The sequence below is a fragment of the Brachypodium distachyon genome, chromosome 2 (genome assembly GCF_000005505.3).
Source record: "Brachypodium distachyon strain Bd21 chromosome 2, Brachypodium_distachyon_v3.0, whole genome shotgun sequence".
NCBI classification, from domain to species: Eukaryota; Viridiplantae; Streptophyta; class Magnoliopsida; order Poales; family Poaceae; genus Brachypodium; species Brachypodium distachyon.
In genome coordinates this window covers 51,946,483-51,970,484 of record NC_016132.3, presented here as the reverse complement: position 1 = coordinate 51,970,484, position 24,002 = coordinate 51,946,483, and the positions used below count along the sequence as shown (strand labels likewise).

The 24,002-nt window shown below is 44.7% G+C and overlaps 5 protein-coding genes across 5 annotated transcripts; 2 read left to right on the top strand and 3 right to left on the bottom strand.

The window, feature by feature from the left end:
- Window positions 1–824: 824 nt before the first annotated feature.
- LOC100823858 (calmodulin-3) lies at window positions 825–5,559 on the bottom strand. The gene is made up of 3 exons (XM_003564397.4): window positions 5,316–5,559; window positions 2,300–2,669; window positions 825–1,173 (listed from the first exon to the last, which is right to left on the bottom strand). The coding sequence occupies exons 1-3, from the start codon at window positions 5,389–5,391 to the stop codon at window positions 1,068–1,070; spliced, it is 552 nt and encodes a 183-aa protein (XP_003564445.1). The 5' UTR covers window positions 5,392–5,559; the 3' UTR covers window positions 825–1,067.
- A 981-nt stretch (window positions 5,560–6,540) lies between these two features.
- Window positions 6,541–9,850, bottom strand: LOC100824167. Its single transcript, XM_003564398.4, has 3 exons — window positions 9,397–9,850; window positions 7,228–7,352; window positions 6,541–7,147 (listed from the first exon to the last, which is right to left on the bottom strand). The coding sequence occupies exons 1-3, from the start codon at window positions 9,749–9,751 to the stop codon at window positions 6,944–6,946; spliced, it is 684 nt and encodes a 227-aa protein (XP_003564446.1). The 5' UTR covers window positions 9,752–9,850; the 3' UTR covers window positions 6,541–6,943.
- A 122-nt stretch (window positions 9,851–9,972) lies between these two features.
- LOC100822105 (ribonuclease III domain-containing protein RNC1, chloroplastic) lies at window positions 9,973–13,301 on the top strand. Its single transcript, XM_003564391.4, has 5 exons — window positions 9,973–10,814; window positions 11,645–11,849; window positions 11,930–12,130; window positions 12,366–12,452; window positions 12,547–13,301. The coding sequence occupies exons 1-5, from the start codon at window positions 10,036–10,038 to the stop codon at window positions 12,862–12,864; spliced, it is 1,590 nt and encodes a 529-aa protein (XP_003564439.1). The 5' UTR covers window positions 9,973–10,035; the 3' UTR covers window positions 12,865–13,301.
- A 3,237-nt stretch (window positions 13,302–16,538) lies between these two features.
- On the top strand, window positions 16,539–19,261 carry LOC100822418 (probable U3 small nucleolar RNA-associated protein 11). The gene is made up of 8 exons (XM_003564392.4): window positions 16,539–16,789; window positions 16,956–17,046; window positions 17,410–17,501; window positions 17,585–17,675; window positions 17,778–17,857; window positions 17,985–18,068; window positions 18,322–18,421; window positions 18,793–19,261. The coding sequence occupies exons 1-8, from the start codon at window positions 16,734–16,736 to the stop codon at window positions 18,883–18,885; spliced, it is 687 nt and encodes a 228-aa protein (XP_003564440.1). The 5' UTR covers window positions 16,539–16,733; the 3' UTR covers window positions 18,886–19,261.
- Window positions 19,262–19,909: 648 nt separating this feature from the next.
- On the bottom strand, window positions 19,910–23,638 carry LOC106866221 (L-2-hydroxyglutarate dehydrogenase, mitochondrial). Its single transcript, XM_014899272.2, has 5 exons — window positions 23,140–23,638; window positions 22,225–22,506; window positions 21,449–21,882; window positions 20,388–20,547; window positions 19,910–20,308 (listed from the first exon to the last, which is right to left on the bottom strand). Exons 1-5 carry the CDS (start codon window positions 23,395–23,397, stop codon window positions 20,195–20,197), a joined length of 1,248 nt encoding a protein of 415 aa, XP_014754758.1. The 5' UTR covers window positions 23,398–23,638; the 3' UTR covers window positions 19,910–20,194.
- Between the last annotated feature and the right edge of the window lie 364 nt (window positions 23,639–24,002).

The following is a 24,002-nucleotide window of genomic DNA, read 5'->3' as shown; positions in this document are numbered from 1 at the left end:
TCAAAATATTACATGTATCTAGATATTTGTTAGGAATAGATACATCCATTTTTGGGCAAATTTGAGACAAGAATTATGAAACGGAAGAAGTACGGAGTACGAGTAGTAGTTTTCAGTCATGAAGCATCCTTTTCCATATGCGTACTCGGTGATCTACTAGGAGTAATTGGTTTCCGTACATTAAGTTCCAAACCATTCCTAAAACAAGTGGTCTGCTTAAGATTGCTGCTAAAGAATTAGGCCTTTATTCTGCAACCTCTCTCAAGGCTGTGGAATTAGATTAAGTTACTGGTTCCCTTCTACCAAAACCTCCGAGCATTTTCGAAATTCCTCCACTATCACAGGATAAATACGCGATATGCAGAGTCTGATGCTACACAGGGAAGGAAGCAACCACATGGCATACCTGAGTACCTGACCTTGGGCGCGCGCTGCAGCGTCTCCTTCGCCTCCATCTCGGCATCCGCCTAGGAATCCGAGCTGGGCAAAAAAAAGATTGGGGCGCGCTGCAGCAGAGCAAGCGGCTCGCCGACCGATTGCAGGGACTGGGATCGGGTGCCCTGCCAGAGGTTGCGGAAGGGGAGTTTGGGAGCGAAAGCCGTGCCGCGCCGCGCCGTGCAAGCGCCCGTGGTCGCCCGGACGGGCCTACTCTACTAGGGACGCAGTCTATAATCCCCAAGATCCCAACGCCCGGAATACAGAGCACGGACTCTTGCTCCTCTGACGTGCAGAAGCACGTCCAGGCCCAACTTGAGAGGCTAGATGCGGGACGAGAGGCCCACGAAGTTGACAGAGTAGAAAGCAAAGTAGCAGCGGGCCCAGTGTTTTCTCACCGTAATCTCCACACTATGATTCACCAGGAATTGTTCGATGCTTTACATTTTTATTTTCCAACCACGCAAGAGGGTGCATGCATGTATATTACATCGAGGAGGAAGAAGGTTCGATGCTTTACATACATATAATTCATTTCTAGGAGCATATATAGCTCCCGATATACTACGTGGATATGGTACAGTAGCTCAGATGCCTCGCGGCCGGGGACGAACGAACGGATAGTTTCGGCTTTACAGGATCACGCATTTCTGGCCACGCTTTCCATCGGACGGCCCTGGCACTGCCGTACTCTTCTTGCCGCTCGCTTTTCTCTCCTGTATCCTCTTGTTCCTTCTCCTGCACGCAGACGGTGATGTATGTATAAGCTTCTTCCTTTTTATATTGAAAAAACAGCAGAAGAGATGAAGTAATGAACGTCCGAATATCGATCTGTACGAATCCTTGTCTCGGCGTTTTTGCTGTGACGGGCCAAATTTTTGTACGACCACAAATAAACAAATGAACGGAGTGCGTCTAGCATCATTTAGCAGAGCGTGATAGAAAGAGCTCAGGTGGAATATATTCCCGACCAGTTGTTTCGCAGAGAAAGCAGGTCCACTGGCCATTTGGCCGTACGATGCGTATGCTAGAGTAACTAGACGCCTGCATCGACTCCCAGAGACAACAGGACGGACAAAGGCGTCGCGCTCAACCTCTAGGACCATCGCGAGAAGCAGCCTCGGCCTCGTGGTGAATTTGGCACAGCACAGCTACGTCAGAGTCCCAGCAGCGTTGTGTTGCACGTCGCCGGTAGCTAACCACCGGGTTGACTATAGCCTATAGCGGAGGAGACAGACACCGCATGCTCTACGAGATGGTGTCGACAACGTAGTCTGCATCGAGTGACAGGTGACACGTACGTCTCCAAGAAGAGGCTCCACGACGCAGCCGTCGGCCAAGGGAGGCTCCACGAGTGATTGTTACGTTACGTACGCAGGAGGCTAAGCTGCACGAAATATATGTAGTATGGTAGTACGAAATTTCCTATTCCGAAGTAACATGCATATGATACCCAAATGAAAACGAGAAAGAGATTGAGCAACGGAACCTCGTGTGGCGCCAAATAGTGTAGCTTTCCGTAAAAAAAAGTGTTACTTTCACAAACTGAACGACAAAACTTGCACGTGGACCCAGCTCCCAAGAAAACACCAGATCCACGTCGCAGGGGGAAAACAGCAAACCTATAGCTACAAGTACAAGTAGTGGAGGATGACAGTTTAACACCGTAACCAAGAGAACCAAAGAAATAATATCTGGCGCTTTATCGCCTCAGTGACTACACCTAGCCAACAAATGTCAGTACTAGTGCGTAATAAGTAAGGTGAAATGTCGTGAAGTACTAGTCGTAACTTGAAAGCCAGGTGGTTCGTTATTATTTTTTAAAGAGGGAAACGAGAAGGTTATTTCAGAGGGGGTTCCTCACTTGGCCATCATGACCTTGACGAACTCATCGTAGTTGATCTGGCCATCGCCGTCCACGTCAGCCTCGCGGACCATCTCTTCCACCTCCTCCTCGGACAGCTTCTCCCCGAGGTTGGTCATGACTTGGCGAAGCTCCGATGCAGAGATGAAACCATTCTGGTCCTTGTCGAAAACACGGAACGCCTCCTTGAGCTCCTCCTCGGAGTCGGTGTCCTTCATCTTGCGAGCCATCAGGTTGAGGAACTCTGAGAAGTCAATGGTGCCATTGCCATCGGCATCCACCTCATTGATCATGTCCTGCAGCTCTGCCTCGGTTGGATTCTGCCCAAGGGAACGCATCACAGTTCCAAGCTCCTTTGTAGTGATGCTACCTGAGATATAAGATCAGCTCATGGTACGACAGTTACAAGGGAGAATACGTTGAATGTGCTGTCAAGTTAAAATTACAATCATAGTGATCACAAAATTAAAAGCAACTATCAACCATGGCACGCACATAATAACGGAAAGTGTTAAGGTTTGTAGTCCCTCATCGAGATAATCATTTTGATTCAGGGAACATAAAACCACCTTAACACCTGAAACTGCACTTGAATGTGGTAGGTGACCAAATATACTCCAGTTATAAAAGTGTCTCTCCCGTTAGTAAGAACAATAAGATCCAAACAAGCATAGTTTGCTACAAAGAAAACAAACATAACTCGAGATTGACTTGCATAATGAATAGCATGATACATCAATAAGTTTGTTCAATAATATGCATGAAATAATTGTCAGATATTGGGTAGCATTACAAAACAGCTTAATTCTACACAATCATGAAAAAAAACTAGCAGAAGACACCTTCCAACACTATACGGCTTTATACATCAATCTAGCATCTTTCACAGTATATTACATCAATGTAGCATCATATGTGGAAACTAAAATATACCATCCAGCACCAAAGAGTGATAGACTTACGACCAGAATCAGATTCTATCAAAACCCAGTTAGTCATCATAACAAACCATACTCACTAGTCTGATACTCTTATGTTCCTACCAAACTCAACCGAATTTGTAACAATGCGAAAGGTATGTACTGTGAGGCGTGTATTGGTTAGTGAGTATGGTTCGTTATGGTCCGATCTTATGTTTCATTGGTGCTCAAAATTGCCCTACCAAGATTTTGGCAGCCTATGATGTTTTGGCCCTTGCTTGGTTGGTTGCCAAAATTTTGGCTGCCTATTTAGTCTTTTCCACTCTTCTCACACCCACTTCACAAGTCATGCCAAAATTTTCCAACATAGGGCCAAGGAATCTCTGACTGATTTTTTAGCTAGCCAATGGTTGGCAAAATTGGCAGGGCATCAAGTCGCATGCACCAAACATAACCGGCAGAATACACAGTTTTTTTGCAATGCCATGTAGATATTGCTACTATCAATATGATGATATATTAAGTTCTTACTAAAAAGGAGCAGATTGCTCTCACAAACAATTAACAATTATCTATATGTACTAAACATATGCAGTGTGTCGAATGATGCAAACATACTCCTTTTCAAACAACATTCCAGGTTAGAAAGGCCAAATTGCTATACTAACACACTTATATTTCATCACATCCGAACTATCTGCAGAAATGTTTCGAACCTAATTCACTAAGAAATAACATAAATAAACAGCATGACTAATTATTACACTTCTAATAAATAATATTACACTACAGACAATTCTGATAAAACAACTGAAACAACATATTCATGATCAAGCAATTGTTTCAACACATAAAGGGATTCAATAGGTGTGCTGGTGAATAGGCATATTAATGTGCCTTGTGGATACTTATTTACCTCTCAGTTTGCAGAACAAAGATTTGATTTGCAAATATGGCACGACATCAAAATACCATTCCAAATAAATAACAATTTCCCTGTAGGCAAGCTAGCATATTATTCTCGAATAGTCCACCATTCTTCAATTGTTCAAAGAATGGGGTTCACTGCTTAAAATTAGGTCCAGATTCTCCTCCATCGCCACTTTATTCATAAATCTTTTCAGGTGTTTAATATGATAAAATCATGATTCCATGGAGGGTAGCTTACAAAACAACCCATATTGCATCCACAAAAGATCAACCAACGTCCATGAAGCTGGGTATTTTTGGCTTTTGAGTCATAACTCGTAACAGAGACATGTAACGAACTTATGCGGATGGAATAAAATCATGGTAAACAAGACAAATGACAACACTGCATTCAACCACTAGGCCGCTACCCTTGAAAACTGCTCTTTCAAAATTGATATGGTTTACTGAAAATAAAACATGATTTCACAAAATAATCAAGATACCATGACCATTATCCAACTTGATTAACAGGTCTAGTCGTCCAACAACCACTATACAAAATTCACCAAACCCCAAAATTTATTTCTTGTCGCATTCTGCACTTCAATTAATTTACCTCAAGCAATACATCAATACAAGCAGCAGGACGCAGACACGCGCTCACATTATATATGACAAAACACCCAATTAGCAAAATGGGCGTGCATATTTGGCGATCCTTGTTCCTCAAAACATTTAGAAGCTACAAAAACACTAAGCCGGGTCAAATCACTGCAAGCCAATGGTCTCGAAAAGGAAAAGAAAAAATCACTGCAAGCCTACAAGCACAAACGATACAATAATGCATGAGGTCTGTCCACCTCGCAGACATATGCCACGCTTCCTAACGAGAAAGAGATTAAATCACCATACTGGTTCGAAAGGGAGTAAATCACCGCGCGGAGGCGCCTTGATTGCCATAGAAAACCTATAAACAACCAAATCGCTCCCCGCATACACAATCCGGCGCAGCCCTGGCACGCGCCATCAGATCTAGGCGTCGCATGCAACGCATGACCACGCCCGGTCGGCCACGATCCCCGATGCCGGGCGGTCCGGATCGAGCGCGACGAGGAGTTCGTCGGTGGCCACGAGAGATGTAAACGAGGAAAGGCGGGGGTGGGGTGGGGGGCAGGGATGGATACCATCGCCGTCCTTGTCGAAGAGGCTGAATGCCTCCTTGAACTCGCCAATCTGCTCATCCGAGAGCTGGTCCGCCATGGCAACGAAAGCTTCGGGGGAGACGAGAGAAACCGCAAGGTTACGAACCCGCGTTAATGGCTGATGATGATGGCGTGGGTCAGCGGGTGACGGGGTGCGTCTGGGTCCTGTAGCCTGGAGGCGATGCTGCGGACGAGTCTTTATAGAGGAACAGGATTGGGAATGGTCGGGTGGGGAATTAGGGATTTGAGGTTTTTGGTATCTGATTCCTTTCCACCTTTTCTCATTATTGATAGTGCCAGTAGTATTTTTTTTCTCTTTTCAGAATATTTTCTTAATATAGATTTGTGTGGATGATGGGTGATTGTGGAGCGAACCTATCACATGTGAGGATTCTGGAATTCAAGATATTTTTTCTCTTCATTTCGTTGGCTTGCTTGTCTATTTCTCTCGAGTATTGCTGCTAGACCATATGCCTCTTTCTGGTAGATTTTGCGGTACAACTAAGAACTTACTTTTTGGCCTTCTTCAATCTTCATACAAATGTTATTGCAGCGGTTTACGTCTACCTCAGCACATAATATACAGATCAAATCAATTTAAACAAAAAAGGAACGAGGAATACTAAATATAAATGAAAATGCTACTGGAACTACCTGATGAATTAATCTTATATTGGCAATTATTTTTAGATTGATGATCTGACGTACTTCCTCCGTCCAACAAAGGATGTCTCAACTTTAAATAAATTTGTATGCATTCAAATTTGTCATCTTTTGTTGGACGGTGGGAGTATATAATTTTATTGGTGCATTTTATTGTACTGTGTGTTACTAATTTCCTTTTTATGGAGTTGTATATTTAATTATCTCATTTCATTTCCAATATTGTGTTGATGGAGATTGACGCATGCCCTTATCAACCTGTGACACATAAAAGCCACTGGGAAAAACGAATTCGACTTGACCATGGATTATGTTGATCGTATAAAATAGAAAAGAGAAGGCAGAGCTGTAAGCCAAAGTCAGGGACAACCGGACAAGTCACATATCCAATCTCGAAAGCACATCAACGTGTTTGGTATACGTGGCCCTGTTTCACTAAGTGCAGTGAAGAATCAGGGATGATTTTGCAATTCGTCAATACAAAGATGTCATTTCATGCCTCCTGCATATTACTATTCAATACTCAGTATCACATCCGCTCAAAAAACGAAAAGAAAACGTAGTATTATCGAGCAACTGGTACTATCTGGCCGAGGCAAAGGAGTACATGACCGAGTTGGATTCCGGACTTAAACTTTATGGTCACTGACAGATGGGGCCGGGGTCACTGACTTTAAGTACTAGTGATTATATGCAAGAGAAAAGAACAGTCGCAGCAAGAATAACCACCCTTAAGGCCTTTTACTACCAAAAACTAAGCATGGCACACAAAAGAACTATGTAAACCAACTGAAGTGTCCCCTCAACTATACACAAGAAACTGCTTTGAGATCTTTACAAATGGTGACAGAGGTGTTTTCTGAAGGCTCGCTGCTAATTTCAGTTTAAATGCATCGTATTAGCCTTCAAAGATCACTCACCATCAGATCATAGGAGCAATGTGACTGTCAGAGATCTTTCCAGACTTTGTAGTCAGTATTTGAACTGTTGGGGTTTACTGGTGTATCTTGACATCCCAAGAAGAAGGTTGGTCGCACATCCATATTAATCAATGCATGTGCAGTTGATTTTGCACTTGCAACAACGGCCACCTCATCAGCAGCAATCATGGCTTCTCCATATCCTTTATCTTTTATATCAGCATTTTCTAACTGTTGATACGGGAAAACAGCCAGTCAGCACTAGAACTGTGTTATTCTCAGGAACCTAATGAAAAAGGGAAGATCGTTACCCTGAATTTCGTCTTTGCACCCCAGATGACGAACGTTTCATTGCATGTATGGTGACGATGGTTGCCACGCAAACCACCTGGAGGGATCAGTCCTACATGTAGTTTAAGACAGACAAGCGCCCCACCTGCCACAAATCGAACATTAAATAATTAATGTCCAGCCAAGTTATTTAAAGAAATCACCCTTGGTTTATTCACATATGGTTCTGACTAAGCTGTAGCACAAATTCCAAGAAAGCACATACATTACAAGTACTCCCTCCGTCCCATAATTCTTGTTGAAATATTACATGTATCTAGACGCTTTTTAGGAATAGATACATCCATATTTGGACAAATTTGAGACATGAATTATGCGACGGAGGGAGTAACATATTTGCCCACAAAAAAAAGTGTGAAGCCAATGGTTCTGTCTTTACGACTTCTGCTTCTCGCGTAAACATTGTCCCTAAATTAACCCCAAGAGAAAAGGAAGCCTGGTTGGAGTTCTGCAGATACTATGTGAACAGTGATTGACATTTCCTCTGGATGAAGAGAAATAGACTTGGTTTCTAAAATGAAAAGGTCCTATAAGTTGAAATTTGTGCCTCATTTTCGCTGCATTTCTAGAATACTGGTGGAGATATTCAACTTCTACATAAATATGTAGAAAATGAGATATTTGAGGACTACAGCATCTGAATAGTACTATCGCATGTTGACATAAATTAAATATAGTCAAGTGGAACAAAACAATGGTGCAAACAAGAACACAGAGATAAGCAGCCTAAGCAGCAGGTGGTAACTGGAGCATACAACAAATACATCCTGTCTACTGATCAAACATCAGAGTACTAGACACAGTCTCAAGGTCAACACAGTAGTAACTAGCAAGTAGTAGGAAAACAGTAGCGATGAATGAAAAACCTTCTTGATATCCCACAAGATGGGCATCTACTGATAGAACCGAGAAAGGTAAACAAAACAAAAGGAAGATGGGACTAGTAGAATATTATCGAACTTGTTTAGATAATATCAATCAGTTGCTACATTCATATCGTATCGCAAATGTTCTCTTTTTTCTACCACTTTCTCCCTTGGGCAAAAGAATACATATATCCCTATAATAAATAGGGGCATTTGAGGGGAAAATAGAGAAGATAAATGGAACCAGTAATTCTCAATACAGATCTTGTTCACTGGCAGCTTCTCAAAGAAGAAACCCGCTCATCTGCTTCAGTTCATCTAGCACGGTGCCCGTGCTTTGCTATGCAACCACCCAAGAAAGTTTACATGTAAAAGTAACATGATAGTCAGACTATGAGCCAATGCTGTATAAAGCCTGATGATATGGTTTGTTAGATTTGAACTATGAGCCAAAACTCATATAGATTCGAGAACATATGCAGCAGTAGGAGGTTGTAGAAGGGAAGTTTATGGCTTTACTGCTCCGGCTCATGTGGTTTGCATGGTCTAAAGTTGTTAGGGTTGAGAAGAAGTGAACGGACGACCACCAACTCTAAACTTTATAAGTAGCAAAGATATGTGTAGCATACTCTCAATAGCTTAGAGCAGTATATATGGAATGGAAGTGGAACGAACCAACCACCATAACATCTCAAGGATCACAGTTCGCTCTGCGGGCCATGATATAAGGAAGGAACACAGGGGTTCCTTGTCAGTTGTCAACCAAAAGGTATATTTCCAGCTCAACCAGGTTTATATTGAAAGTTTGCAACCATGCTTAACAGAATCAACTAAGACGGTCACAGAGTTAATATTACACAGCTGTAAGGAATCGAACTAACCATAACAAAAGCACAGTACAATACAAACAGGTTTTATGACAGGTTGGCAGCAGGTCAGATATATGTCAACTAAGATGCTGAAAGTGTTGCTGTACTTCCACAAGTGCCCTGTTCAGATTTCAGAACATCACTTTGTTCTTCCATTCACTACGGATTTCAAGCTGAGCAAACTTACAAGCATGAGCTGCAGGTTTGTAGAGTTGCAGTATCCACTAGATTACCACACATATGAACCAGGCGGACCTGACTTCTGCAACTGATGACGGACTGTAACCTATTCTGTGGGATCCCCGAAAAAATTATGCAACATTTTTTGCGCGATAACAAGAGAGGGGACGACCGAAAACAATAGGTTTACTGTACTAGGCAAGGAGGAGCTCACCAGGGAGGCCTGCGTCGTGGGCTGCGGCGACAGGGTCGAGGAGCCATCCGCGTGCGTCGGCGGCGATGGGGGTGGGATGTAGAGCGGCGGGGTAACGGACGAGGTTGGCCTGGGGGTCGAACGCGACGGTGGGGCCCCGAAGGGAGGCAGTGGAAGTAGGGGCGGGTTGGTGGAAGCGGAGGGAGATCCAGGTGAGGAGGACGAAGAGGGAGAGGAGGAAGGGGAAGGACGCCGGCCGCTTGAGGAAGTTGAGGAGCGACGACGGCAGGGAGGAGGAGGACGAGGCTGCGGCGGCGGGGATAGGCGGGGCCTGAGTGTGGATTTGCAGCGCGATGGCCCTCCTCGGGTTCGCCATTGACGGGGGCGGCGTGCGGGCGGGCAGGCGGGTGGTGAACTGTCGTCACTGCCCCCTCACATGGTCTCGCGCCGTGCAGCAGTGACGTGGTTTCCGCCATGTCATTTCGAAGACTACCAAAGATATTTTCTCGCATTTCGCACGGCTCCGCCAGATCTAAGCCATCCAACATAAAACGGACGGTTCAACATTGGTCCCCTTCCTATCGTTATCCTCTTCTCTTCTTCCTCCCTCCAGCCCCCAGACCCACAAAACCCCAACCCAAGCTCGCAGTGGCCACCACCATGGCGCCACCCGCCATGGCGTGCCAAGCTCTCACCTACGCGCCCCTCCCCCTCCACCTACCAACCGCGCGGCGCCGTGTCCGGGTCCGCGTTCTCGCCGTAGCCGCCGACCAGACTCCTGCCCCACAGGCCTCCCCATCTTCCGAGCCGGCGAACAGCCCGAGCCGGCTCCTCCGGGAGCTCGCGGAACGAAAGAAGGCTGTATCCCCGAAAAAGAAGCACCCGCCGCGCCGCTTCATCCTGAAGCCGCCGCTCGACGACGAGCGCCTCACCCAGCGGTTCCTCAGCAGCCCGCAGCTGTCGCTCAAGTCGCTCCCGCTCCTCTCCTCCTGCCTCCCCTCCTCGCCGCTCTCCGCCGCCGACCGGACCTGGATGGACGAGTACCTCCTCGAGGCCAAGCAGGCGCTCGGCTACCCGCTGGCTCCCTCGGAGACGCTCGGCGACGGCGACGACTGCCCCGCGCGGCACTTCGACGTCCTGCTCTACCTCGCCTTCCAGCACCTGGACCCCTCCTGCGAGCGCACGCGGACGCGCCACGTGCGGAATGGCCACTCTAGGCTGTGGTTCCTGGGCCAGTTCGTCTTGGAGCTTGCGTTCTCCGAGTTCTTCCTGCAGAGATACCCCAGGGAATCCCCTGGACCGATGCGAGAGAGGGTGTTCGCATTGATTGGGAAGAGGATGCTACCAAGATGGCTCAAAGCGGCAAGCCTGCATAATTTGGTGTTTCCGTATGACAATTTGGATCGGATGATACGGAAAGACCGGGAACCACCGACCAAGTAAGTCCATGATTATTTGCTGAAAATGTGTCATCTCAATTTTAGAGTTGTAATCGAGCAGTCTGTCACCGGTGTGTCAGAGTGAAGCGACTATGCCGTACATGGCACATTTGCAGTTAGCAGGATACATCTAGAGATCTCATACATCTAATTAGCATCTTAGAAACTCTGTATCCCGATTACAATAGCTGCACCTGTATATGCAGAAGTTTTTCACGCCTGAATGCCATCTGCCAGTTAGATACATGAGCTTGGTTTGCATTCTGTACTTTAGCTTACTTTACTATGTCTTCTTGGTGGTGATATTATGCTAGTATGGTAGGCGCCATTGAACTATTTGCTGATCTTGTTGGCACACTGGAGTCAACTAAATCAAGAGATTTGCATGTTTTAGCATAATATCAATGGCAAAAGTGAAGTCTTAGGTTTCTTGGTTAAGTTGTCTCCACTGTTGAATGTTCTACAGCCTTGTTATTGACTGAGCTGTCCCCTTGTATGCCAATTAGATGTTGTACTGATAAGCTCTAAAAAAAAGATGTTGTACTGATATACATTTCTCTATCTCCTTTATGGTGTAGTGCTGTGTGTTCTTTTTTGTGTGCTAATCTTACTAAGGAAATTTTCTTTCATAACCTGACTTCACAAATTGTGTGTACAGCCTTGTTAATGACCAACCAAGGAGCACATAATCTAGCTTCACAAATTTATGATGATGCTTTGTCTTGGGAGAGTTTTCTCTCAATTTTCTTTGTTATAACTATCTGTACTCTTAATATGCAATTTGGTGTACATATATGGGTGACACTAGTAATATTTCTGTCTGTGTTCAGGGCTGTATTCTGGGCACTGTTTGGAGCTATATATTTGTGCTTTGGAATGCCTGAAGTCTATCGTGTTCTTTTTGAGGCGTTTGGGATGGACCCTGAAGAAGAGAGCTGTCAGCCAAAACTGCGGCGCCAACTAGAAGATGTTGATTACGTTTCTGTGGAATTTGAAAAGAGACAACTCACGTGGCAAGATGTTGCTGCCTACAGGGTAATGGTCTTTCTATTGTTTGTCACATATCTTCACACATCGCTTCTTTCTTATCTAATAGCTATTTCCATGTGATGCAGCCACCAGCGGATGCTCTTTTTGCTCATCCCAGGCTTTTCCGAGCATGCGTGCCACCAGGAATGCATCGTTTCAGAGGAAATATTTGGGACTTTGACAATAGACCCAAAGTCATGAACATCCTAGGATATCCCTTGCCTATGAATGATAGAATTCCGGAAATCACGGAAGCGAGGAATATAGAACTTGGACTTGGTCTTCAGGTATTTCAACACCACTTGTCTCTCCACTCCTTATGGTCTTTCCTTTCAAATGATTACTTGGTTCTCAGCACACGAATCATGTTTTTGGGTACATTTTATTCTTGTCTTATCAAATCGTGTTTCCTAGTTGTCTGGCAACTAAAACTGTTGGTATATCTATATGTTTCTCCCCTGATCCATTATCATTTGTACATAATCTAGCATGATTGCCTGATTGGTATTTGTCTTACTGCAGTTGTGCTTCCTGCATCCCTCAAAGCATAAGTTTGAGCATCCAAGATTTTGTTTCGAGCGTCTTGAATACGTTGGACAGAAGATTCAGGTTTGTTGTTACCCCTCTGATGATGTTTTTAACATCTGGCCACTGTCCCTTGCGTCAAGAGTCATACTGAAGGTTTGAACTCCTTTGTGGTCAGGATCTTGTATTGGCAGAGAGGTTGCTCATGAAGCACCTTGACGCACCCGGCAGGTGGTTGGGGGAGAAACATAGGAGGATGTTGATGAACAAGTATTGCGGACGGTACCTGCGGGATAAGCACCTTCACCACTACATTATTTACGGGGAGTCTGTACAAGACAGATTCGAACACAACCGCCGGCTAAGAAATCCTTCCACGACTGCTGTCCAGCAAGCGATACATGGCCTTGCGTACTGTGTCTATGGCAAACCTGATGTGCGACGCTTGATGTTTGAGGTGTTTGACTTTGAACAAGTCCAGCCGAAAGCTATATGAAGATGTGCTCCATCCATTTTGCGCTTGCTTGCTGAGCAGCGAGATTGCCAGCACTTGAGAAGATGCAGAATCGTCAAAATACAACACAGATCATACTGTTCCGAAGTCTGAACCAGAGTCAGACTGTGGATTAAACGCTGCCCATCCGGTCTTTTTCCGAGCCCACAACTCTTTTAATCTCTTTGTCTACTGGATAGCAAGCTGGATCAGAGATGATGTAAAATCGAAGTGTAGATTTTGGAAGTTACAGTTTTGACAGCTGGCTGGCTGTCAATCCCATTTGAGCAGAAAAAGCAAACAGCAGCAGCAGCAAGAAATAGAGTATCCGTTAGAAACATGCTTTGTAGAGGAAGATGTCAATGTACGAATAGCGTGTATTGGTGGTGTCGTCTGTTATATGAAACTCTTTTGCAGCTACGAATGTTTCCTTTGTTTTAGCTGTTGGATTACGAAAAACTAGCAAAAGAACTCGTGTGTTGCTATGGAACAACGGAAAATTATATCAAAACGTCAAATTAAATGTTGGAGGTAAATGCACCCACGGTCCTATTATTATTAAGTAGGTGTCTGTTTAGTCCTAAAATTATGAAATTGCACACTTAGGTCCTAATTTTATTTTAAGTAGCGCACGTGAGGTCCCAAACTGGTTCTTGACCGTTTGACCTGCCTACGTGGCAAGTTGACCCAGTACACGTCGGCAAGGGGGGCACATTCAAAAGCATATTCAATTCAATTTTCAAGGAGTTTCATTCATAAAACTGGTTTTGAATTTGAATGTGAAAAGTGTATGGGCGGCGGTCGGAGCGCGCAACAGATCCGCAGGTCCGCCGCCGCCTACCGCACACGGATGCCGCCGACGCGCACGAGCTAGTGGAGGCGACCAAGAGCGGCCGCGGCCACGGGCGAGATCCGGATCGGGCAGGAGGTGGGGGTGAGATTCGTAGGAGAGGAGAAGTGAGGAGGGCTCTGTTGGTTTTGTTTTGGCGGTACGTGTTTTTTCTACGCTTGAGAACTGTGGGAGCCGCGATTAAAAGACACGTGGGGACAGCGGTGGCAGATTCGTAATTTCGGTGAAATGACGTACCGCGACGTCCGTACCATCACGACCAACTCCGATTTAATATATTGCTAGTTGAAATCCCCGTGCGTTGCAACGGTCTTACAGAGACACAGAGAGTAACCTGAGTGTTTTTCTTCTTCTGGTTTCAATTTCCTAGAGGCATCCCAATGGCATGACCAGACGTGATAACCATCTACAATTAAGTAACTACATGCACATATCAATTGAAAAGCTCATAGCTAAATAAGATCAGTAGGACGGACCTAAAATAACATGTCTCTCTAAATGATGGAGATGTACAAACCCAGCGATTTCACGTAATTTCTTTTAGATAATCCATCAAGCATCTGGTGCGCACAAGCCTTGAAACCATGACCCCTTGTACTGACCAAATGGTCTGTTATTAATTTCAACAAGCACTTCATCTACATGGTAGACGCATAAGTCAACAATCAATTCCTCCAATTATCCCATAGGAAACGCTCCCACAAAACAAAATCCAGTTATTAACCGGGCATTGTTAGCAACCATACCAAGCAGCAGATCGGAGAGCCAGACTCCACAATTCAAGCCACCTGTTGTGAATCTTCATAGAAAATCAAACACGAGGCGGGATGCATCCTGAAAAACATCCAAATTTCCATCACAGATATCACCCGAGAAACCTGACGGAAACAGGAACTTTCTCGCACGATTCCTAGGCCGAGCTCGGCTGCCGCGGCGCCGTTCTGGCGGATGAAGCGTCTGAGGAGGCTGCAGGCCGTGGCTAAGCTGGTCGCCGCTCCCCGGCTCTCGCGGATGCCGCCATCTTTTCCTCCCTACATATCAGCTTGGGAAGAAACCGAACCACGACAAGGTACCGTGGCCACTGGGAGTGAGCGGAATAGAACCCGAGCGGCCGGCCTGGCGACCAGAGGAGGAGAAGGAGAGGCTTTTCGGGGGAGGCGATCTTGAGGCTGGTGACGAGGGCGCGACCTCCGTCGCGGACGCTTCAAGATTAAAAGACGCGTGCGGACAGCGGTGGTAAATTCGTAATTTCGGTGAAGTGATATACCGCGACGTCCGTACCATCACCACCAATTCTGAAATGGCTCGTCCGTTGCTGCGGAATAACAAAATTAGGGAAAGAAACGGTGATAATATTGACACGGTTTGTAAACCGACAATCCAACAAATTTGTTCTGCGTTGGTTGGTTGATATTGCAAGCCGCGTTTTCAACTGAAATATTGGGATAGTAAAATACCATCAGGTTTCAGTTTGATGAACAACAAGCCAGCAATACAATTCATGGAAGGTAAACAGGCGCAAAAAATAAATAAATAAATGAACGTGACTTTGCAGGATGAAACATCACACTATGCCAGTCCATTATTCAACACAGAAGTCACCACAATTGTAAAACTAACTTGGGACTGCCGTGAGGCGGTGCGGCGTGGGGGCGGCGGAGACTAACGAAAGTATCTACCATGCCATCAAAAACAAAAAAGGACCCTGAAAACATCCACGGCCACCATAATCTGGCAAGATAACTGTGGTAGTACATCAACGAAACAAACTAGCCTAAGTCAGCATGTAAGTACCTAGAAACAGCCAAATACCATCTCAAAAAATATATAGCTAAATACGCAGTCATATTTCCAGGCCTATTTCAACTGGTTGCTACTGGTAGCAATTAATTGATGGAAGAAAAGCTAGGAGGGAGAAGGCTCTCGCCAGCTGCAGGGTGCTCCTGCTGACGAGATCATCGCTGGCGACCAGAAAGGAGGACTGCATCCAGATGAGAAGACGGCAGATTGAATGGATTCATGGGATTTACGAGAGGCTGTACGGCCCTCCTTCCGCGCGCAAGGATGACGCGAGATGGTGGCATCCTCGAAAGACTATGGCGCGTGGGGTCTGGGGATTGCTTCAGTGAGAAGAAGGGAGCAGGGGCAGGCGGCTTTGGACGCGAGCAGCTCTGATCGGGCTGGGCGGCATGGAGTGAACGAGGCGGCGGGCTGGATGGCGCGAGGCGGCGACTTAGGGTCGGACTGGGCGGTGCGAATCGGCCTTGGGTGCTACCTCGGACAGCGGCTGGTCCATCAGCGCTGCGTTGTCGCGAGGCGGGAGCGTTCAAAACAGGGGATGGGGTGGGCCAGAAAACGTTTCCAACCCCGCGTACAACGAAGCGGGGCGTCGCAAACGTACGCCGACGGAAGTGCCATCACTACCCACTCCAATTTAATATATTGGTATAAATTGGTATAGATGTGTTTCACGGCGTAGGATGCATGTGATCATAATTTTTGACACCAACTTTTTCAAGTATTTTTTCTGTCAAACAAATGATGTTTTAACTTTGACTAAGTTTGAATGCATCTATATATTAAAACATGTCTACATACATCCAATTTTTAACAAATTTGAAACATCTTTTGTTGGAGGGAGGGAGTACTTGTTATCGCAGGCTGTTCATGCATGAATAAGTAAATTCAAAAACAGTAGAGAAAATACATTCGGGATACACGGTGTGACTCTATCCGGTGAAGAAAATCTGCCCCGTGCGGCCGTGCCACACCCACACAGAGCTCCCCAGCGAGCCCTCTACAGCTCAACACGAACGGGCCGGACCCAGGCCTACCGCGTCGGGCCCGTATACCTGACACCCCAAACCCTGAACCCTAGCTTAGCTTCGACTCTTCCCTCTCCGTCCCCGGCCAATCTCCCCTCCTTCCTCCTGCTCACCTCCCAAATCGGCCAAACGCGAAGAGCGAACTCAGCGACCCACCCGTTCGTTCTCCTCCCGTTCCCGGGTGAGGCGGGGTAAAGATGTCGTCTCTGCGGAACGCAATCTCGAGGCGGGCTCACAAGGAGCGCGCCCAGCCGTAAGTTCTCCTCCGTCTGCGGGGATGATCCCCGCTTCCGCCCACATCTCCCGAATTCGTCCGTCTGCTGGGGGGCTATTTTGCGGCGGCTCCGTGTTGGAGCTTCCTCTCGGGATTTTTTCCCCCCGATTTGGGACTGAGTGGGGGATTCTGATGGCTTTTGCAGGGAGGCGAGGAAGAAGTTCGGGCTTCTCGAGAAGCACAAGGACTATGTCGTCCGCGCCAAGGCCTTCCACCGCAAGGAGGATTTCATCAGGGTATTGCTTCTGTTTCTATGCTTCTGTCTGTCGCTTAAGGAACTTGGGAATCCCGACTTATTGCATCAAAGTTCAAACACTTGCGCATTTAGTTCTTGTGCAACTATCCAGCTTTTTTTTTTGTCACCTATGTGATGTGCCACTTAGGCTCTTGTTACCTACTCTAGTTCATTTATCTTGTTGCCAAACCATGGACAGGTGAAACCTTGCCACAATTTGGGTAGGTTGGCCTTCCGATCAAACCAAACACACACTTAAGACTTGCGATAGTATAAGCAGGCATTTTCTTTTATTTATTGAGTACATTCCTGGGATCTATATTTTGATTATCTTAACCCCTCGTTGTTCTGTGGTTAATTACAGAAACTGAAGGAGAAGGCATCATTCAAAAACCCAGATGAGTTCTATTTCAAGATGATCAACAGTAGAACCGTGGATGGAGTGCATAAGGCCAAGTATGTATAGTATAGTTTCTCTGGCAATTCAAGGTTTGCTATATTCTATGTTTTAACTTGGGTTATGATAAACCTTTTGTTAGGCCTGAAAATGAGTACACTGAAGAGGAACTTCTGCTGTTGAAGAATAAAGACATGGGATACATCCTTCAGGGCATTCAAAGCGAAAAGAAGGTTTTGTGATGACATTAAGTATTCAAAACAAATGAGTAACTTTTTTACTGTGGCTAAATCTAAATCATATATTCTGTTCAAATCTGTGGTTCCCTGTTGTAGAAAATTGAACGATTAAGCTCAACGCTTCATCAACTAGATAACAAACGTTCGAACAAGCATGTTTACTTTGCTGAGGACAGGTATAACCACTGTGTACTTTCTGCCTACCATTTGTTTTGTTGAAATTGAATTATAAGATAACATTTTTGAAGTTGCTGACTATGTAAGCTTTTGGCAGTATTGAGATGATTGGCTATTTTATTTCAGGGAAGAAGCCAAAGAAATACAATCTAGGATAGAACAAAGCAGCAATGCAACTCATTTTGGCAACATCCCTTCCCGTATAAGGAGGTAGCGTGCTGTTCTCTTTGAGAATTCGGTATCCGAGTTATATGTTGGCTATCATGATTAATATTATGCCTGTGAAGGATCGTTTCATTATTTGCTTGGTGAATGGATTGGTCCTTCATCTCTCATCTGAAATGAATGTTTTGTATGTGAGATGGGATCACGTTTCTCAAGCTCAAAGCATTATCTTGATTCTCGTGCACTGTAGTGGATCAACTTACCTGATAAACTTATTTCCCTGTCAAATCATTTATAGGAAAACAGCTTCCTCCTACAAGGAGTTAGAAGGCAGGAAACTCAGAGTTCAAAAGCTTGAGAAACTGTACGCAGACATGGCCTTGCAAAAAGAGTTGAAGGTGCGCTTTCTCTGACAAATAAGAATTTACCTTCTGTTGAGTACCAACACCATGAGAACTGGTCCAGATTGAGTTGATGACAGATGGTTGGTATCCTTCCTAAGATGGAACCCTTGCAGATAAAGCAATTTAGCGGTTTCGTAGTGAAAATAATGTGTAAATTAACCAAATCAGGGGGACTAGTTCATATTCAATCAGCAACCTAAGTCCAAAATGGCCTAAATTCGAAATCTACAAACCAACTGGCTTTTGAAATTTTGGAGTATTTTTTGATGGTTCAGTAGTCTATTTCTTATATTTATGATTTGGCATGACCATAAATTTATATTGTTAAGTATTTACATTATGTTACTTATTTAATACTTGGGTAGAAACCCGGACGCAAAAGGAAACTCCGCGAAGAAGAGATGGAAAATCCAACATCACAGCCTGTTTACAAGTGGCGTGCGCAACGGAAGCGGTGAGACAGCAATTTTGCCGCTGCACCTTAGAACTTCAGATAAAAATTGCAGGAAGTATTGCTGACTGATCCTAAAGTAGAACTGGGGCTTTTGAAGAGTTTCTCCTGAATTCTGAAGCACATCTCTGTAATTTTGCCCTTCCACAACACCACCAGTTCTTTCCCTTATAGCCTTTGATGAATATTTGTGGTTCCTATGTTGGAGACCACGTACTGCTATTACTGTATGTTATTTTCTCAAAATGTTGGGCTATCAGAATCAACATGTAAGAAAAAAAAATGATGGATATGGTTTGAATTATGTCTCTGTTGTATGGCTAGGATTAGCAGTTGCGTTGTATGTCTAAAAAAACATGTAAGACAGCAATGTTTGTGCTTAACCCTCTGAACCTAAATCCTGTCAATAACTTACATTCCATGATTAGCAGCAAAAAGAGCACTACTGCAGTAACTACATTTGATGATTACCAGCAAACAGAGCATTATTGCAGTGCTTTGCACTCAATCCTAGCCATACAATTATTGATCAACGGCCCAAAGAGTTCTGGCACAGAGTACTTTTGCTCTCTGAGATGGGAGTTTATGTGAGTGAGCCCGGGCTAAGGTTTTGGTTGCCCGTATTGAACTTAGCAAAGGAGCATTGGTTTGCAAACAGTTTGGAACCCATTCAAGAAAGAGCCAAAATAGGGTTGGCTTTTTAGAGAATGTAAACGCTACAAGAAGGTTTCCGGATCTCCTGTAAAAAAAAAGGTTTCCGGATAAAGTCTGGAGCAGAATTAAAAGGTTAGGGTTTACAGAATGCTCGCTAGCCGTAGCTAGAAGACGGGATGCGCCCTTCATCATCCGTGTTGTAAAGATGATGAAGCAAAGCCTGCCGCCAAAACCTTGATTTCAGCCACCACGGAGCTAACAACAGAACAGTCCTGTGCCAGAGAATTCACGCGCGGTGCAAGAGATAAGCAGTCGGACTGATAGATCATTGAACGATAGCCTTCATCACATTTGCGCAAAAAAAAAGATAGGCTTCATCACAGGCAAAGACAGCTCGTTAAAGGGATAAAGGAAAATTACCCGCAAAAAAAAGAGATAAAGGAAAATAAACAACAAAATCCTCATCCCTCGAAAAGCTTTTGAGCTAGGCATGCTTTAAGTATGTTCGAATAAAACTTTCACTCCTCTATCCATTGCCATACAACCGTTAAGTTCACATCCAGCAGTTCTAAGATTTTTCAATCACGATGATCAAAGCCTCCAGACATCTTGGGTTCCCCCTGTTGCAGTGCATGAAGCAGCATTCCCTTGAGAATGGCCTCTCATCTCAAGTATCTTGAAACAATGTATTCTGCAATCGCCAAGCTTGACGTCAAGCCAGGTGATTCTATTCCAAACAAGTTAACCAGCCCAGGAACACCATGGATATCCTCCCCCTGCAGCAGTTCAAGTGCGAAGTTTTACAGGTTTTTTGTTGTACTGGATAGCAATAAAAATAATGTTATCAGAAATAACCTGAATAACAAAATCGGAAGGACGCTGTCCTGGACCAGAAAGCTTTGGTCGTATCCCAGAATAACCAGGTTCCAAAGACCCATCCTTCAGATTTGGAAAATACTTCCTTATCACAGGGTAAAATCTCGAACATCGGGAAGGGTTAACTGAGTAATCAAACCTGATGCACATGGATGCTAAAGTCATGAACATATTACTATTTTCTAAAAGATCATGGTAAACAGTGGATCTATGTAACACATGTCATAAATCTGTTTGTAAAGATGGACATAATTACAAAGACAGATTAACCATTCGAAACATGTGTATAGGCTATGTTTGGTTCATGCCCAACCCAGCCTACCAATCTGGGCAAAATTTGACTTGCCGATTTTATGGCCAACAATTCTTGAGCCCACACTTGAACAAAGATTTGGCAAGAATCTGTGAGAGGGATAGGTAGGTACTCATTGGCAACCAAATTTTTGGCAACAAAGCAAACAAGCATCAAATTATGGGCTTCCAATATTTTGGCATGGCTAGCTTTGGCACAAAACCAAACACACCCATAAATCAGCAAGAGAAGATCAGCCTCTAAAATTGGGCATATGCTGCAGAATGCAGAAAACCACAGCAAGAGAAGATCGGTCTCTTATATTGGGCATATGCTACAGAATACAGAAAACGATGTACTACTCACAAGGATGATGGTTTTGCCCCAAACTCTATTTTCATGCAAATTGAATAAGTTCAACCATGTGCATCATCCAGGTAAGTAACTTACAAGAATCCTTCAATTTGTCATTGCAAACTATATCAAGCATTTAGCACATTAGCAAATACTTCTTTATGAACACACTTATCCTTCTGGAATACTGTTAGACAAGATATCACCAGAACATAATATTGCGTAACTTGCAGGCTTCTTGGGTCATCGACCAAGAAGCCTATATGTCTGTGCACGGACAGTCTAATTTACCCCTCTGAAAAGGATCAGGAGATATATGTAAACTGCATTGGTTAGCTTCAAAAACAGTGGTATGGTTAAATAATTGAACAAACAAGCATTTGCAATGGCTTACCTATTCAGGAAGCATGACATATCACCCATTCCACCATCTAACCATTCAACATCCGGTCCAAATCTAACTAGGCCATTCAAGTCTAGCGTGACATGGACCCCTATGCCACCATCCTCTGGTAGAGGGTATATTAAGTGGCTGAAAGGACTCTTGGTTTGGGAGAGGGTAAAGTAACACCCACAGGCATAATAAGCAGGGGGCACAAATGCTTGGTCAAGGCCATGAAATCTCGTAGCGAGTGGAACTGCACTCAAACCTGCTGAGTTTATCAGAAGTTTTGGAAGCAAAACAATCTGTGGGGATACAGGAGAACCCACAGAACTTTTCTCCAGCTCTTTGCTTTCAGAAATATGAAGCTCTAATCCTTCTCCCACATGCCCACTGATAACTGCCGTGTTATATGATATGGTAGTTCCTAAATTTTCAGAATCAGCCTGCATCAGGATAACACAAGGATGAAATGACAAAAAAGACTGATTTAAAGTTCTGTAATGCGAAAATGGACTCACACAGACCATAAAGGACATATTTTTGGATTAACTAGCTGAAACACTCCAAACATGTCAGGCAACACTTTTGAGAAAGAAAAAGCAAAGGAACGTAGACGTTTTTCAATCTTGTTTTAACTACTAGTTTGAAATACTTCAATCGTGCAAAGGCCCTGTACAGAGAATTAATTTCAGCTATAAATACTCTTTCCCGTCTTGGTAAATAGGAAAGTTTCTCAATAGAAAGACAAAAATGGAAAAAGAACAGATTATATAACGGCCAAGTACCAAAAGGGAGAGCATGAATGAATGGGAGTCAATAATCCCAGTACTAGGTGATAGTAAAGCTTTTAGACAACGAAGTTCAGGTTCCATCTCCATAGCCTGAGAACCCTCCATCATCTGAAGATCATCCACCCCATTTTCTTTAGCAGTCCTGAGGAGCATGTCCAGCTTTGCAGTCTCTGCAGCACCAGTAGCAACAATAAGTTTACCGAGCCGTTTATGGGGGATTTCTCGTTCTGCACAATACTTGTAGAGCATTTCCCTTCCTCTTACACAAAGACTAGCCTACAAAAAGCATTTAGTAGGTAGGATCAATAACACAATAATGTGACAGGTTTTTGCATAAACGTCGATATTTATGCAATACAACATGAAAAGTCCTGTCGTACTAATTGCAGCATGGCAAGAAAGCATTTTGGTATTAAGTCTCATCCCATAGGACAGAATAAGGACCATTATTAACAACACCAACGATGGAGCTAATGAGCCACAATTCCACTAGCATTATATGTCAGAAGTGCTAACAAGAATATCGTTATTGGCTTCATGGCTTGCCGCAATGCACAAAACTGAAAAGAACAAAAAGCAGGGAAGAATTTTACCAGGCAATTCACTTACTAGCTTTGTTCAACGATCCTATTTGCAGGATGGGACAATAGGTTTTTATTTTCATATACAATATTTGTGTAACAATCTAATTTTCCAAGCACACATACAGCTAAGAGGCCAGGAGCCTGAAATGCTAATGTCAACTATCCGACGAGGTGACTGGTGAGAACTGAGAACTGACAGAAATGTCACAAGAACAAGAGCGAATAATCACTTAAGCTTGCAATGCTTAGAAATTTAGACAGGTTCTGCAGGTACTCGTAGATTCCATGAATCCACAGCCGGGCTGGAAACTGGAAAGGGGCGCACCTTCAGGCTGCCGGGAGGGTAGTAGATCCCGGCGTGGATGACCTCGCTGTTGCGGGAGCTGGTGCCGGTGCCGAAGCTGGAGGCGGCCTCGACCACCAGAACCTCGCGCCCGGCCATGGCCAGCGCGCGCGCCACCGCGAGGCCGACCGCGCCGGCGCCAACCACGACCGCGTCCACCGCCTCCCGGGGCACTCCAGCGGCAAACCGGGCGAGACCTCGCCGGCGGCAGGACCCCGCCAGGCCCCGCAGCGGAAACATCGGAGCTCGCTCGCTCGGCCCGGGTTCGGGAAGAGGAGCTGGGGTGTCCAACCTTTGGCCCGGTGGCACCAGACACCAGTGACACACGGCCGCGCCAAGCTCCCGAGCCTAGAGCGATTTGTGTTATCAGCAGCACCTTTCCAACTTCAGTTCTTCACCCACTCCAAAACGGATGCTCTTTTGTTTGTCCTTCGTTTCTCTGCAGCTAATTTGGTTGGTATCAATGGTGGCAAACGGATGCACTACTCCTTGATCCAGTAACGAGGTCTATTTCAGCTAATGAAAGGAACTTGGGAAGAATCCTCACAGCTATGTCAAGGATTTGACATCTCAGACGAAGTCCAATTCAGTTTTTCATCAGGTATCGGCTGTAACTAGATTGTTCCTGCCAAGATTTTGACACATACTTCCTCCGTTCCTAAAAACAGCAACAAGAATTTAGGAACGGAGGTAGTATTATGTTTATCCTTCTACAGCATAAGCAACGTCACATGAATTTCCCACCATTAGCAAGGGTGACTTCATACAAGATGGATTATATCTTCGGAGTTTGGTTAATACTCCCTCCAATTCTAAACTCTTGTCGTGGTTTTAGTTCAAATTTG